This window comes from Embiotoca jacksoni, unplaced genomic scaffold (genome assembly GCF_022577435.1).
Source record: "Embiotoca jacksoni isolate LCO1_2020_lvr unplaced genomic scaffold, fEmbJac1.0.p SCAF_21, whole genome shotgun sequence".
NCBI lineage: Eukaryota > Metazoa > Chordata > Actinopteri > Embiotocidae > Embiotoca > Embiotoca jacksoni.
In genome coordinates this window covers 631799-649225 of record NW_027185352.1, presented here as the reverse complement: position 1 = coordinate 649225, position 17427 = coordinate 631799, and the positions used below count along the sequence as shown (strand labels likewise).

The window sequence follows — 17427 nt, the reverse complement described above, 5'->3', positions numbered from 1 at the left end:
TCAGAGACCTTCTAGAAGCACATCATCCTCACAGAGCTTCTCTGTCAGAGTGTATTACTACTTCCTGTTTGATAGTTTATAGTTAAGGCTGCTCGTGTGACCTGAACCATCCTGCAGGTTGTATTCATCACAACAGGACGTTCACTAAATTAACATTTTCTGAATGTTCTTTGACTTTGTGCTCATCCTGGTTGTTGTTGTTTTGTGTCATTTTGTGCTGAACATTCACAAAGCACATGTTTCATTTAAAACAGTTTAATCTTAAAATAACAGTGCATTAACATACACTTACAATTAAGTCATTTAAATGCTTTGAATGACACATTTAGTTCATGTTTGAAGTGAAGGCACCAGAACTCCTGCAGGAAGTACACTGCAGGAAATCTGCTGTAGGAAGTACACTGCAGGAAATACACTACAGGAAATATGCTGTAAGAAGTACACTGCAGGAAATACACTGCAGGAAATATGCTGTAGGAAACACACTGCATCTAACACACTGAAGAACACACGTTAAAACACACTTGGGCACCCTGCTCAGTTAGTATTCACACACAGCATCAACGAGCATCTTTATTTCATCCAGTCTGAGTGACTGAGTTACTGCTGATAAACTGAGAGTTTCTGCTGACATGTAAACTATAACACTTTTTTTTAATTTTATTTTTTTTTTAATTTTATTGCACTCTATTAATCCCCGAGGGGAAATTATTTCGCTACGTTTATGTTACACTTTATGTTCTTGAACATACAATAAAAATATATGATAAAATATGAGTATTTTTTCTTTATGGTAAAGAATATCTTTGTCATAGAAATATGGTGATGCCACTTCAGGCCCACTGGCTCCAGCAGAATCTGCTGTCAGGTCAGAAGTACCAGCTACCAAACAGGCTGAACAGCTCAGCGATGTCGACAGGTTCTAAGTCGCTATGTGGAGGTCAGACTGACGGGGTGTGGACCTGGAAGGGTGGAGATCCAATATGGCTGCAAAGAACAGCATAAAGCCGGAGCCAAAATCTGCTGACATCATCAAAGGTACAAAAACACAGAGGAATCAGAGGAGGGACAGAGAAGACGTGATTAAATGAAGTGTCCTGCTGTGAGATATATATATCTATATAGATGTCTATATAGATATATCTATAGATAGATATATCTATATCGAGCTGCATCGAGGCACGTTTCTGAGCATCACTCCTCCACGTCGCTGACGACCCGTGGAGGGTCTCACTGCAGCGCGGGGCTGGGAGGGTCCTCCTGAGAGCCCACGAAGAAGCACACCTGCTGAGGGGATGAGGGGACGCTAAGGGGGGGGTGGCAGTGGGAAGAGGACGAGGTAGATTGGGGGACCTCCCAGTAGTTGCCGTGGAGATCGAGGCAGGAGAGAGCCGGCAGGTTTTCTCTCTGCAGCGGTTTGTCACTCTCTGACGGCAGCGGCGGATCGCTCAGGCACTTCCTCAGGCACGGCTCACTGCGTGGTCAAACACACGCGTGTAAGAGTTCAAAGTTCATGCACAGAAACAATAAGAAACAGAGTCAGACAACACATCCTTCAGAAACAACATCACTATAACACCTGCTGGAAGGAGAACTACAACAGTTTCACACTGAACATCTGAAAACAACTACAGCTGAAGTCATCTGTGTGTGTTTGTGTGTTGTGTGTCGGGATGAGAGCCTGACTGGACCTCTGACCTGATGGATCCGGATGGTTCTCCTCTCCAGGCCTGTCGGTACACGTCACCTGCCACCTCGAACAGCCAGCGGACATCGGTCGGGACCTCTGGGATCCACTCCACGAACCTGAGAGGACAGAACGGACATTAGAATCCCGAGCTGCTCGACCCGACTGTTCCTATTTACAGAACAGATACTGTTCCTCACCTCTGGGCCACAGAGTACGCAGACTGAACAGGAAGTGTGTACGGCATAAGCATGTAGGAGGCCATTCTGACAGGAAGCATCCCGGAAACCCTAGCATACAGACCGGGTTTATCCTGGCAGGCCTCGCAGAACACTGAGAACAGTCAGAGAACAGACAGAACAGTCAGAGAACACAGAACAGTCAGAAAATAGTCAGAGAACACAGAACAGTCAGAGAACAGTCAGAGAACAGCCAGAGAACACAGAGAACAGTCAGAGAACAGACAGAGAACACAGAACAGTCAGAGAACACACAGAGAATAGTCAGAGAACACACAGAGAATAGTCAGAGAACAGTCAGAGAACACAGAACAGTCAGAGAACACACAGAGAATAGTCAGAGAACACACAGAGAATAGTCAGAGAACACAGAACAGTCAGAACACAGAGAATAGTCAGAGAACACAGAATAGTCAGAGAACACAGAGAATAGTCAGAGAACACAGAATAGTCAGAGAACAGAGAATAGTCAGAGAACACAGAGAGAACAGACAGAGAACACAGAGAACAGTCAGAGAATAGTCAGAGAACACACAGAGAATAGTCAGAGAACACAGAGAATAGTCAGAGAACACAGAGAACAGTCAGAGAACAGTCAGAGAACAGTCAGAGAACACACAGAGAATAGTCAGAGAACACAGAGAACAGTCAGAGAACACACAGAGAATAGTCAGAGAACACAGAACAGTCAGAACACAGAGAACAGTCAGAGAACACAGAGAATAGTCAGAGAACAGACAGAGAACAGTCAGAGAATAGCCAGAGAACACAGAGAACAGTCAGAGAACAGTCAGAGAACACAGAACAGTCAGAGAACACAGAGAATAGTCAGAGAACACAGAGAATAGTCAGAGAACACACAGAGAACACAGAGAACAGACAGAGAACACAGAATAGTCAGAGAACAGAGTATAGTCAGAGAACACACAGAGAACAGACAGAGAACACAGAGAGAACAGACAGAGAACACAGAGAACAGTCAGAGAACACACAGAGAATAGTCAGAGAACACACAGAGAATAGTCAGAGAACACAGAGAACAGTCAGAGAACACACAGAGAATAGTCAGAGAACACACAGAGAACAGTCAGAGAACACAGAGAACAGTCAGAGAACACACAGAGAACAGTCAGAGAACACAGAGAATAGTCAGAGAACACAGAACAGTCAGAGAACACACAGAGAATAGTCAGAGAACACAGAACAGTCAGAGAACACAGAGAATAGTCAGAGAACACAGAACAGTCAGAGAACACAGAGAATAGTCAGAGAACACAGAGAACAGTCAGAGAACACAGAGAACAGTCAGAGAACACAGAGAACAGTCAGAGAACACAGAACAGTCAGAGAACACAGAGAATAGTCAGAGAACACAGAACAGTCAGAGAACACAGAACAGTCAGAGAACACAGAGAACAGACAGAGAACACAGAGAATAGTCAGAGAATAGTCAGAGAACACAGAGAACAGACAGAGAACAGTCAGAGAACACAGAATAGTCAGAGAACACAGAACAGTCAGAGAACACAGAGAATAGCCAGAGAACACAGAGAACACAGAGAGAAGTCAGAGAACACAGAGAGAATAGTCAGAGAACACAGAGAGAACAGTCAGAGAACACAGAGAACAGTCAGAGAACACAGAACAGTCAGAGAACAGACAGAGAACACACAGAACAGTCAGAGAACACAGAACAGTCAGAGAACACACAGAGAACAGTCAGAGAACACACAGAGAACAGTCAGAGAACACACAGAGAACAGTCAGAAAATAGTCAGAGAACACAGAACAGTCAGAGAACAGTCAGAGAACAGCCAGAGAACACAGAGAACAGTCAGAGAACACACAGAACAGTCAGAGAACACACAGAGAACAGTCAGAAAATAGTCAGAGAACACAGAACAGTCAGAGAACAGCCAGAGAACACAGAGAACAGTCAGAGAACAGACAGAGAACACAGAACAGTCAGAGAACACACAGAGAATAGTCAGAGAACACAGAGAACAGTCAGAGAACAGACAGAGAACACAGAGAACAGTCAGAGAACAGAGAACAGTCAGAGAACACACAGAGAATAGTCAGAGAACACAGAACAGTCAGAACACAGAGAATAGTCAGAGAACACAGAACAGTCAGAGAACACACAGAGAACAGTCAGAGAACACAGAGAATAGTCAGAGAACACAGAACAGTCAGAGAACACAGAACAGTCAGAGAACACAGAGAATAGTCAGAGAACACAGAGAACAGTCAGAGAACACAGAAAATAGTCAGAGAACACAGAACAGTCAGAGAACACAGAGAATAGTCAGAGAACACAGAACAGTCAGAGAACACAGAGAATAGTCAGAGAACACAGAGAATAGTCAGAGAACACAGAGAACAGACAGAGAACAGTCAGAGAACACAGAACAGTCAGAGAACACAGAGAATAGCCAGAGAACACAGAGAGAATAGTCAGAGAACACAGAGAGAACAGTCAGAGAACACAGAGAGAATAGTCAGAGAACACAGAGAGAATAGTCAGAGAACACAGAGAGAATAGTCAGAGAACACAGAGAGAACAGTCAGAGAACACAGAGAGAATAGTCAGAGAACACAGAGAGAACAGTCAGAGAACACAGAGAGAATAGTCAGAGAACACAGAGAGAATAGTCAGAGAACACAGAGAGAACAGTCAGAGAACACAGAGAACAGTCAGAGAACACAGAGAACAGTCAGAGAACAGTTAACCACACGCCACCTCTCCACCGTGACATTCAGAGCTTCCACATGACCTGTGACCTCATATTGACTCCTAACAGAGTTGGATGGTACCACACCTTTCTTGATTGGAGCAGGCAGAGCGAGCTGCTCGTCCATCCACCAGTGCTGTTTGTGCAGGAGGCGGAGCCTCCGCAGCACCCACTCTCTGGTGGTTTCAGCGCGCTTACAGCAGCAGCTGGCTGGGCTCTCCGGGAGGGTGGGGCCAGAGGTCGGACACTCCGCCATCAGCAGGTCTGGCACCACAAAAACATGGCATCAGTCACACAGTTCAAAGGTCAAGCTAGAGGCTGGAGATCTAGTTTGACCGTTGCCATGGTAACAGAGTACTCACTGTTCTCGTCCAGGAAGCGCAGAGCGTCTTTATAACCGCTCTGACACATCTCAGCCAGAACCTGTGGACACAACAGAACTTCAGACATGGAGGAGAAACAAAGCAGAGTTTTGAACATAAAACGAGCAGCAGGAAGTTTGACCCTCCGGGGCTGCCGTGCTCCCCTGAACCACCTCGAACAGCTGAGGATGTGTTCTGATAGATGGGAGGTCATGTGACCATCTGTTTGCTCTGACTGGTTTTCATCGACTGTTTTTAGGATGCAGCCGATCAGACCACAGAGGTCAGAGGTCAAAACAGACATTGGTAGTGAGGAGAAATGGCTCAAACATGTACTTCTTTCAACACAGACATTTGTGAGCACAGTTACGTAATCATCTGATCGAAACAAACACGTAGAGCCGACAGTCGTGAGGGAGGCTGTACAACCGCAACACAGCAAACAGGTCAAAGGTCACCTCGTGAGAGGCTAACTAACCCTCATCACAGAATAACAGGAGGTGACAGCAGGTGGAGCTACATCCAGATTCTACTTCCTGTCAGTGAAGACGGGAGGTGGAGGAACAGCAGGAAGTTCAGCCGTCACAGAGACATGCCCTGCATACTATTTATTTTTACTTAGTACGTACTGCAGCCCTTTAACACTTTGAACAGAATATACTGTTACATGTAGCATGTGTACAACTGACATACTACTGCATCATAAAAATGCATCTTGACCCTTCTTCTTCTTCTTCTTCTTCTTCTTCTTCTTCTTCTTGGCTCTGAACATCCAGAGTATCCTGCTGACCTGCAGAATAGGACCGGATGTAGTAGAACATCGTGGTACTTTTGGTATCCTATGTTTAACATCCTGTTTACTGGGACATATTGAATCTGTTTCTGGAGTACTGGATGGTCTGGATCCTTCAGGGCAGGGAGGATCTATGAGACTCGTGATGATTACTCGCAGTCCCTCCAGCTCTGTCGTGACCCAGAAAAGGAACTTTATCCGTTCGTGGTAGCGCGGCTTAAAAAAGTCTGTAAAGCTGCCACAACGTTAAAGTGTGGAGCTCCTTAATCCTTCAAACCACAGAGAGAGAGTCTCTTCTGTCCGCAGGACGGCAGCTCACCGCGTGTTCCCAGTCATGTTACTGCTGAGGACGACACAGGGCCCTCAGACACAACCACAACACAGCTGGAGGTCAGCTGGAGGTCAGCTAGGACCGGCAGAAAAACATCCCTGTACGCCAAACATGACCAAACGTGGACCTGTGCTGAGCAGCACTGAGATGGAGACTCGGGAAGAAGACGGTACAGTGATGTGTACGTTTCACCGTCAGCAGCCTGGAGCTGTTTCTTCCAGTCACTAGCTCACGTCTAACAGACAAGTCACCTGTGCGGACTCTTGTGATGAGCAGCAGGATTATGACCACCGTTTACACGTGACACTATTTTAGGTTGTTAGAAAAATTTACTTTTTGCAAATTCAGAGGATTTGACCACAAAAAAAATAAAAAAAATAAAATCACATGAAACTTATGATCGCAATTTTTGGGAAAAGCTGCTGCAGCGACTTTGATCGCAACTGTGAAGGTGGCAGACAGAACCGGCACCGGCAGGTCCGACAAGAGGCTCCCTGCGGCTTCATTAGTGTGAACTTTAAAACACTGATCTGATCCATTGTTGATGTAAAGTACTGATTGTTGCAGCTTTAAGTGAACCTGAGGTTTTAGATTGCATGTTATCAGCTGCACCTCCCGCTGCAGGGACATGCACTGTTCCTCAGGAGCAGGATCTCCCTGTGCGGTACCGACCTGTGGTTCTGGGGGGAACAGAGCCTGGCTGAGGCGGTACATGTTGCCCAGGTTCATCTGGATGCTGGTGTTAGTGAAGCGCAGCTCGTGGAAGCTGGTGGACTTGTCCCGCGGACAGATGTCGCACTCCCCGGAGAACGGAGAGATGGTGATGGTGTTCTTCAGCTCCGACTGCGGCAGGTTGTCGCTGATCCCTCCGTCCACGTAGCGCTGCAGGAACACAGAAACACATGGGTCAGGAGGTCCGGTCCGAACTAACAGAACAGTTCTGCAGTGAAAGATGTGTCATCACGGAGCAGGTCTGACACACGGGTACCGGCACTACTGGTACCTGTCTTTACTGCTGCACCACCATGAGGAAGAACTCTGCACACTTTAGTTCTACAGACAGTTTGGTTCTGTTTGGTTCTACAGAGAGTTTAGTTCTGTTTGGTTCTACAGACAGTTTAGTTCTACAGACAGTTTAGTACTGTTTGGTTCCATTTGGTTTGTTTTGGTTCTGCAGACAGTTTTGTTCTGTTTGGTTCTGCAGACAGTTTAGTTCTGCAGACAGTTTAGTTCCATTTTGTTCGGTTTAGTCCTGCAGACAGTTTAGTACTGTTTGGTTCTGCAGACAGTTTAGTTCTGTTTGGTTTGTTTTGGTTCTGCAGACAGTTTAGTTCTGTTTGGTTCTGTTTGGTTTGTTTTGGTTCTGTAGACAGTTTAGTTCTGTTTAGTTCTACAGACAGTTTAGTTCTGCAGACAGTTTAGTAGTGTTTGGTTCTGTTTGGTTCTGCAGACAGTTTAGTACTGTTTGGTTCTGCAGATAGTTCTTGTTTGGCCCTGCCATTGCTGTCTCCATCCACCCCAGAGGGCCAACTGAAGAACCATCTTTGTCTGACCCGGTTTCTTTGGACCGCCCCCTGTTCTTTATGTAATGATGACTCATCCTCTGGAACACTGCAACATGAAAAGAGCTCTTTCTCATCTAAAGTGCTTAAAATGTCACAGAGAAGGAATTAACCTTGTTCCATGTGGCAGTTGTAAAACCCGGCAGGCTGGCAGAGTGAGCAGTGTGTGTGTGTGTGTGTGTGTGTGTGTGTGTGTGTGTGTGTGTGTGTGACACCATGTGAGGGAACGAAGGTCAGGATGGGGCTTACTCTCTCTGGAGGACCGGATTACTACAGAACTGCTGCACCTATCTTGTGATATTATCATGATTTTCAAAAGTCACCCTGCAGCAGGATAGAGAGTCCACACAGATTCATGAACAACTTCCCATCAGCCTGTTACAGCAGCTCCCCCCGAGTGTGTTTTGTTTTAAGTATTTTTCTTTCTTTCTTCTCTCTTCAGAGTTGTTGTTTTCTTCTCTTCACGTGTGTTAAGTTAACGGTCAGACAATGGACCGTAATTTTTCCACTTTTCTGGTTGGGGGCATTGTTATTGTTTACTCTCGTGATCAGCTGATCGCGCTGAGTAGACCTCTACTGCTGCTGCCCGGAGCGAGGCCTGAAATCCTGGACGAACTTCGGAGAAGACGTCGGGGTTGCAGAGCTGGAGATAAGCTGAAGGCGAAGAGGAGGAAATAGAAACCATCGGTACCGGAGATTTTAATGAGGAACGTGAGGTCGTTGGTCAACAAGATGGACGAGCTCGGCGCGCTGGTAAAGACCCAGAGAGAGTACCGGGAGTGCAGCATCATGTGTTTCACCGAGACATGGCTGCACTCACATCTCCCGGACCACAGCGCGGCCGTACCCGGCTTCAGGACCGTTCGGGGGGACGGAGACGTTGTTCAGAGAGGCAAGAAGAAAGGTGGAGGGATTGAAGTCTATGTGAATGAGAGGTGGTGTAATCCCGACCACGTGTGTGAAGGAACACACACGTGGTTTTTGTCAGTTACTGGAGACTTTAACCAGACTGGATAAAGTACTGCCAACTGTTCACCAGTATGTGAACTGCCCCATCCGGAACAATAAAACTCTGGACCTCCTGTATGCTAATGCCATGGATGCATACAGTACTACTGCCCTTCCCCCCCTTGGTAGGTCAGACCACAACCTGGTCCTGCTGACTCCCAAGTATGTTCCTCTGGTACAAAGGCAGCCTGTAACCACCAGGACTGTGAGGAGGTGGACACAGGAAGATAAAGACGCCCTGCAGGACTGCTTTGAGTCCACGGACTGGGACGTGCTGTGTGGACCATATGGGGAGGACATCAACAGCAGGACGGACTGTATCACAGAATACATCAAATTCTGTGAACACACCACCGTACCATCCCGGACTGTAAAATGCTTCCCCAACAATAAACCGTGGATCACCAGTGACCTGAAGGTGCTTCTTAATAAGAAGAAAGCAGCCTTCAGGTCTGGGGACAGGGAGGAGCTCAGGAGAGTGCAGCGCCACCTGAAGGAGAAGATGAGGGAGTGCAAGGACTCCTACAGGAGGAAGCTGGAGGCCAAACTCCAACAGAACAACGTGAGGGAGGTGTGGACCGGGATGAAGGAGATTACTGGGTTCAAGGGGAGAGAGAGACAACCAGGGGGAACCTGGAGAGGAACAACCAGGGGGAACCTGGAGAGGAACAACCAGGGGGGAACCTGGAGAGGAACAACCAGGGGGGAACCTGGAGAGGAACAACCAGAGGGAACCTGGAGAGGAACAATCAGGGGGAACCTGGAGAGGAACAATCAGGGGGAACCTGGAGCGGAACAACCAGGGGGAACCTGGAGAGGAACAACCAGGGGGGAACCTGGAGAGGAACAACCAGGGGGGAACCTGGAGAGGAACAACCAGGGGGGAACCTGGAGAGGAACAACCAGGGGGGAACCTGGAGAGGAACAACCAGGGGGAACCTGGAGAGGAACAACCAGGGGGAACCTGGAGAGGAACAACCAGAGGGAACCTGGAGAGGAACAACCAGGGGGAACCTGGAGAGGTCCAATGAGCTAAACTGTTTCTTCAACAGGTTTACTTCACCACTCTCATCTGTCTCCTCCACACCTCACACCTCCCAAACACCTCTGCTGCCTCTCCCCTCCCCTGTCTGCCCCCCCTGGTGAGCTGCATCGACACCTTGACCCCCCCCCCCCCCCCCCACCACCACCCACACACACACACCCCCCTCTCTGTGACGACTGGTCACTGGGAGGAGGAGTCAGTGGACGGTGTATAAGGGATGGACGGGAGGAGGAGTCAGTGGACGGTGTATAAGGGATGGACGGGAGGAGGAGTACAGGGCAGTAGTGGAGGACTTTGTGGAGTGGGCTGGTAGAAATCACCTCCTCCTGAACGTGGCCAAGACCAGAGAGATGGTGGTTGACTTCAGGAGGAAGACGACGGCTCCACAACCGCTGAAAGTTCTGGGAGAGGAGGTGGACATGGTGGAGGAGTACAAGTACCTGGTGTCTCCATGACAACAGACTGAACTGGAAGACCAACATCAACGCTGTCTACAAGAAGGGGATGAGTCGACTCTTTTTCTTGAGGAAACTTCGATCCTTCAATGTGTGCAGCGAGATGTTGGAGATGTTCTACCATCTGTTGTGGCCAGTGAACTGTACTTCTAGTGGTCTGCTGGGGGGGCAGCATTGGAGCCGGAGACACCAACAGACTTAACAAACTGGTGAAGAAGGCCGGCTCCATCATCGGCTGCAAACTGGACAGTCTGGAAAAGGTGGTGGAGAGGAGGATGCTGAAGAAACTATTGTCCATATTGGATAATCCTGACCACCCTCTCCACCTGCTGCAGGGACAGAGGAGGACGTTCTCCAAAAGATTCCTCCAGCTGCTGTCACAAGGACAGATACAGGAGATCATTCCTGATACAGGAGATCGTTCCAGATACAGGAGATCGTTCCAGATACAGGAGATCGTTCCAGATACAGGAGATCATTCCAGATACAGGAGATCATTCCTGATACAGGAGATCATTCCAGATACAGGAGATCATTCCTGATACAGGAGATCATTCCAGATACAGGAGATCATTCCTGATACAGGAGATCATTCCAGATACAGGAGATCATTCCAGATACAGGAGATCATTCCTGATACAGGAGATCGTTCCAGATACAGGAGATCGTTCCAGATACAGGAGATCGTTCCAGATACAGGAGATCGTTCCTGATACAGGAGATCGTTCCAGATACAGGAGATCGTTCCAGATACAGGAGATCGTTCCAGATACAGGAGATCATTCCAGATACAGGAGATCATTCCAGATACAGGAGATCATTCCTGATACAGGAGATCATTCCAGATACAGGAGATCATTCCTGATACAGGAGATCATTCCAGATACAGGAGATCATTCCTGCAGAACGCAATAACTCTGTACAATAACCCACCTCTGGCAAAATCCATCACACAACAATAACACTGTTGTCTGTGTTTCTTGGTTGTTTGTATATAATATATGTAGACATATACTGTACTGTATATACTGTGCATTTTATCTTTCTTTTTTATATTTTTACTGCTATTGTATTGCTTTTCTATTGTTCTATTATTATCTTATTGCTTCTGTATGCTGCTGTAGCGAAAAAAATTCCCCTCGGGGATTAATAAAGTAACTACCTAACCTAACCTAACCTGCCATGTGACTCAACACTGTTGTTAACTGGAATAAATATATTTATATATGATCCGGTTGAACACTGCCCTCATTTTCCATATAATGATCTCCAAATCATTCGGTCCTTTCAGGAGACTTTGCCAGAACAGATCAGTTCCTCAGAGGTTGTAAAGATCCACATGAAGACCTGCAGGCGGAGGACTGAAACGTACTCAGCTCCTCCATCACATGTCCCAGTGTCTTCACCCTGAACGTTGGCACCGACACGCAGACAGCAGGTCCATTCAGATGGCCGGGTCGCCCACAATGACCCGGTCTGTTGGGAATGTTCTGCCTGGTTTAACCATGACTGCAGCGCCACCGGCAGGACGCTGGACCTCAGACTACAAACCTCTATTGGACCATTGGAGTACTTCTTTACACGCAACATGGTTCTGGCAGATTACATTGTTCAGTCAGTTTCTTAATGTGATGGCTCACGGGTGAAAACTTGTTGTATTTTGAAACAGTTTCCTTCTTCCTGTTTAAACGACAATTCTGCTGTTTTCAGTGAATACTTCACGGTCTCCTCATCTGAAGCTCCAGATCACCGCAGGAACCGACAATCATCCCTGAAACCTCTGAGCCCCTATCTCAGACTGACACCTCATCCATCCATCCATCCATTATAGAACCAGTAGCTCCGCCCCCAGAGATCTGATTGGTCAACTGAACATCTGGAAAAAATCATCATGACATCACATCCTGCTCATCACTAGAAATATCCCTCCACCTCCTCAATGTGAATATAGAATTAGAATAGAGTTTCATATAACATGTAATATAATGTAGTTTCTACATGTTATAGGTCTATTAAATGACCCATTTGGTGAAGTCGGGTCTCTTTTGGTCCTTTTTGGTCGCTCCGAGCACCCGTACCGTAACACCACGGATAGTCACGCACTTACAGTCCTAGAGGAGGCTAGCTGGACCGGTTTGGTTTGAACACATGACACGGAGCTAAAATGTTAAAAACACATGAGAACATGGATATCTTTGTTCATCAGATATCTTTGTTCATCAGGTATCTTTGTTCATCAGATATCTTTGTTCATCAGATATCTTTGTTCCTCAGATATCTTTGTTCATCACATATCTTTGCTCATCAGATATCTTTGTTCAACAGATATCTTTGTTCAACAGATATCTTTGTTCGTCAGATATCTTTGTTCATCACATATCTTTGTTCAACAGATATCTTTGTTCGTCAGATATCTTTGTTCGTCAGATATCTTTGTTCATCACATATCTTTTGTTCATCACATATCTTTTGTTCATCAGATATCTTTGTTCTTCAGATATCTTTGTTCTTCAGATATATCTCAGTTCATCAGATATCCTTGTTCATCAGATATCTTTGTTCCAACCAGACTGAGCTAGCTGATCAGTTTAGTGTTTCTATTTTTCTGTATTTATTCAGTTGGAGACTAGAAATCCTCTCTGTTGCTAGGTGGTTGTTAAGGGTCGGACTACTTCCTGGAGTGGTAAACATTACATAGGTTACAATAGAGTCTACTGACGCCAGTAGACTCTGGTCCCAACACAAATAAACATGAAAACAAATTAGACTAAATTAAGTTAAATAACTCAAACGTCCTCCACATGATCTGCAGCAGTGAAAAGTCTAATTGTTTGTTCTTCCTGCTGCGTTCAGTGTCTGTGATTTGGTGATTTTCAGTGATTTCCAATCTACATGCGTGTTGTTGTAATTTCTTTGAATGTTGTGTAACTTCTGGTTGAAATATGTATTTTATAACGCTTAATGTAATCTGCTTGTTTAAGTCAATCTGCTCTGATAGCGATGACCTTATAATTTTGTTCATACAATATTCCTGGATCTGATCCAGTCTGGCTGACTCAGATATGATTGGGCAACTGTGGCAACAGAAGGTAGGAAGTTGGCCTGATGACTGGATGAGGTGACAGCCAAAGTCCAGCAGCAGGTCAGAGGTCACAGCAGCAGTCGCTTTAACGGACCATCTGAGAGTCCTGCAGCCTGTTCAGTGAGTTATATCTTAACCTGGTAACCGTGGTAACCTGCAGCAGCTGGTTCTGTATCTAACACCTCCTGGAATAATGTCATGTCAGAAAAGGACCCCCATCACATGAACGCCTCCCTCTCATGAGGACGTCCCTCTGTGGTCTCTACTACCTTCTGTCTTCAACACTTCGGCTCCCTTTTTCTTTCTGTGCTCAGTTTGAGTCACATGACTACTTCCTGTTTCAGGGCGTTGACCACGTGTAACGTTGTGTTCTAGGAGAGGACATGGTGACATGGTGACATGGTGGTGACATGGTGACGACATGGTGACATGGTGATGACATGGTGACATGGTGACGACATGGTGGTGACATGGTGACATGGTGGTGACATGGTGACGACATGGTGACATGGTGACGACATGGTGACATGGTGACATGGTGGTGACATGGTGATGACATGGTGACATGGTGACATGGTGGTGACATGGTGACGATATGGTGACATGGTGGTGACATGGTGACGACATGGTGACATGGTGGTGACATGGTGACGACATGGTGACATGGTGACGACATGGTGACATGGTGACATGGTGACATGGTGACGACATGGTGGTGACATGGTGACGACATGGTGACATGGTGACATGGTGGTGACATGGTGACGACATGGTGACATGGTGACATGGTGACGACATGGTGGTGACATGGTGACGACATGGTGACATGGTGACATGGTGGTGACATGGTGACGACATGGTGACATGGTGACATGGTGGTGACATGGTGACGACATGGTGACATGGTGACGACATGGTGGTGACATGGTGACGACATGGTGACATGGTGGTGACATGGTGACGACATGGTGACGACATGGTGACGACATGGTGACGACATGGTGGCATGGTGACGACATGGTGATAACATGGTGACGACATGGTGACGACATGGTGGCGACATGGTGACGACATGGTGGCATGGTGACGACATGGTGATAACATGGTGACGACATGGTGACGACATGGTGACGACATGGTGACGACATGGTGGCATGGTGACGACATGGTGACGACATGGTGACGACATGGTGACGACATGGTGACGACATGGTGGCATGGTGACGACATGGTGATAACATGGTGACGACATGGTGACGACATGGTGGCGACATGGTGACGACATGGTGGCATGGTGACGACATGGTGATAACATGGTGGCGACATGGTGGCGACATGGTGGCGACATGGTGACGACATGGTGGCATGGTGACGACATGGTGATAACATGGTGCCGACATGGTGGCATGGTGACGACATGGTGATAACATGGTGACGACATGGTGACACCTACCACCCCTCTGAAGGACGGAGGAATCAGGCCGCAGTAGATGGGGATGAAGCAGCTGCAGACCAGCGCCTGTGGACAGAATGGACCACGTTAAACATCAGCTCTCTCTCTCTCTCTCTCTCTCTCTCTCACTCTCTCTCTCTCACCCACTCTCTCTCACCTTATCTCTCGCTCTCTCACTCTCTCTCACTCACTCACTCTCCCTCACTCTCTCTCTCTCTCTCACTTTCACTCTCTCACTCTCTCTCCCTCACTCACCCACTCTCTCTCTCCCGCTCTCTCTCTCTCTCTCTCTCTCCCACTCTCTCTCTGACCCACTCTCTTTCTCTCTCACTCACTGTCTCACTTTCTCTCTCTCACCCTCTCTCTCTCTCTCTCACTTTCTCTCTCTCACCCTCTCTCTCTCTCACCCACTCTCTCTCTCACTCACTCTCACTTTCTCTCTCTCACCCTCTCTCTCTCTCTCTCACTTTCTCTCTCTCACCCTCTCTCTCTCTCACCCACTCTCTCTCTCACTCACTCTCACTTTCTCTCTCTCACCCTCTCTCTCTCTCTCTCTCTCTCTCACCCACTCTCTCTTTCACTCTCTCTCTCACTTTCTCACTCTCTCTCTCTCTCTCACACCCTCTCACTCTCTCCCACTCACTCTCTCTCTCTCACTCACCCTTCCTCTCTCTCTCTCACACCCTCTCACTCGCTCCCTCTCTCACTCACTCTCTCTCACCCTCACTCTCTCACTCCCCCTCTCTCTCTCACCCTCACTCTCACCCTCTCTCTCTCTCTCTCTCTCTCACCCTCACTCTCACCCTCTCTCTCTCTCTCTCTCTCACCCTCTCTCTCTCTCTCTCTCACCCTCTCTCTCTCACTCTCTCTCTCTCACCCTCTCACTCTCTCACTCACCTGGATGAGCTCCTCTTTGGAGCTGAACTCCGACACCAGCACGTTCTCCCCGTCAGACACTCGGGTCAGAGAGACACAGAGCCGCCCCGAGGCCCGGACGTGTGCGTCGGAGGGCAGGTCCCGGTCCAGACCCGACTTCAGCACCTTCACCAGGTTGAAGGTGGGGTGCAGCGGGCCCAGGTTTCTCTTCCTGGCCTCCTTCGCCACCGCCAGTACATCTTCACAACATTTAGCTGGAGCGAGACAGAAAGAGGAAAAGTGTAAGAAACTCTGAGGATCAATCATGTGAAACAGAAATAGTTCGACTGGATCGATCATCTCTGAGGCTCCAGAGGTCGCCGACCCAAAGAGACCCGGGCGGCCCGCTGAGGTCACCGCAGCTCGTCATTGGTCAATGTGCAGAGTCCAGTCTGGAGCCACACGCGTTTACTACTATCAGTCCACATGACATGTTCATGGGAGAGAAAGTGAAACTCTGACTGTCGTGTTGTCGTCTGAGTCAGCGGCCTGCAGGATCAGCTGATCCTCAGTCAGCAGTAAACATCTGCAGGGTTCAAAGGTCCGACAGGTCCGATAGAGGTCTTCTACTCACAGGATGAAACAACCTCACTGCTGGAAACTAACCATGTCATCAACAACTCACTCACATTTCATACACAAAGAAACTCTGCTGGACGACTTGACAAGTCTCCTCCTCGTGTCCTGTTCAACATCCAACCAGATGTTTTAACATCCAACCACATCTTTTAAAAACATCCAACCAAATTCTCTCATTTTCATTCTTCATCCTTTTTACCTTAATAAAGCTACATATTGTTCCATCTGAACTTTCCTCTGTAAAACAAAAGTGTTATAAAAATAAACGTTTATTATTAGTTTATCAAAATATCCACATATAAATTACAGTTTGATGAAGTATCTGAAAGTATATTTAGGATATATTCTGGAGTGTTTTCATCAAAAACACTTCGATGTTTAATTTGTATTAAAATCGTGTGAACCTGAGAACAGTACAGTCTGTTCTCCAACAGCTGGTGTCTCCAGGTGAGAGGAGGAGCTCCACCTGTGAACACCAGCAACAACGAACCGACCACCACAAAGCAGTTAAAGCCTGATGTGTGAATCTCGAAGCTGACCGCAGTGTTCACGGAGCTCCAGCCTGAGAGCCACAGCGGCGGGTCTTACTTATGGGCGCCTGGCTGGCGAGCACCGAGGCGGTCAGAGCCCCGGCCGAGGCGCCGTACAGCCTGGTGGCCCCGGAGATGAGGTAGGGCGCCTTCTCCAGCAGGCAGCTGGCGACTCCGATGTGGTAAATCCCCAGAAACCCGCAGCCGGCGAAAGACAGGTTCCAGCCGCCGGTTAGGTCGAACATGGCGGGACATGCCCCGGCAAGGGAACCGGGAGAGCGAACCGATCACCGAGAGAGCAGTCGCAGAGAGGAAGAGGAGTCCAGCTGTTGCCGGCGCGTCACGGAGAGCAGCGAAGTCAATAAGGTCTCAACTGGGACTTTAAACTCCTCGTGGTGCGTTCATGGAAGTCGGAAATATGACAACTCTGACAGTTAACCTTCGGTTTCTCTGTCATTTAACATTCCCGCTCTTTTATGAACCTGAACAGTGTTCAGCTGAACGTTTATCCTGAAAACCAGTTTTTTTTATACTTTAGTCGACAACGCAGCGGTTTAACAAAGTGCCACGAGCCTGTCCACTCACCGGGATCTGCTCCGCCACCGGAACCGGAATGTCGCAGGTTGGTTAAGCACAATAAGATTTACGAGG

The 17427-nt window shown here is 47.6% G+C and overlaps 1 protein-coding gene across 1 annotated transcript; it reads right to left on the bottom strand.

The window, feature by feature from the left end:
• Positions 1–239: 239 nt before the first annotated feature.
• On the bottom strand, positions 240–17405 carry pnpla3 (patatin-like phospholipase domain containing 3). The gene is made up of 9 exons (XM_069156330.1): positions 16835–17405; positions 15650–15882; positions 14753–14818; positions 6820–7029; positions 5024–5084; positions 4749–4925; positions 1888–2020; positions 1699–1806; positions 240–1474 (listed from the first exon to the last, which is right to left on the bottom strand). The coding sequence occupies exons 1-9, from the start codon at positions 17019–17021 to the stop codon at positions 1231–1233; spliced, it is 1419 nt and encodes a 472-aa protein (XP_069012431.1). The 5' UTR covers positions 17022–17405; the 3' UTR covers positions 240–1230.
• Between the last annotated feature and the right edge of the window lie 22 nt (positions 17406–17427).

Bases quoted from the DNA above. Each gene is read 5' to 3' on its own strand.
- pnpla3 (XM_069156330.1), bottom strand. From the start codon at position 17,021: ATGTTCGACCTAACCGGCGGCTGGAACCTGTCTTTCGCCGGCTGCGGG. The intron at 14,819-15,649 runs GTGAGTGAGAGA...TTCTGTCCACAG, and splicing joins CCAAAGAGGAGCTCATCCAG to GCGCTGGTCTGCAGCTGCTT. The intron at 4,926-5,023 runs GTGAGTACTCTG...TTGTGGTGCCAG, and splicing joins GCGCTTCCTGGACGAGAACA to ACCTGCTGATGGCGGAGTGT.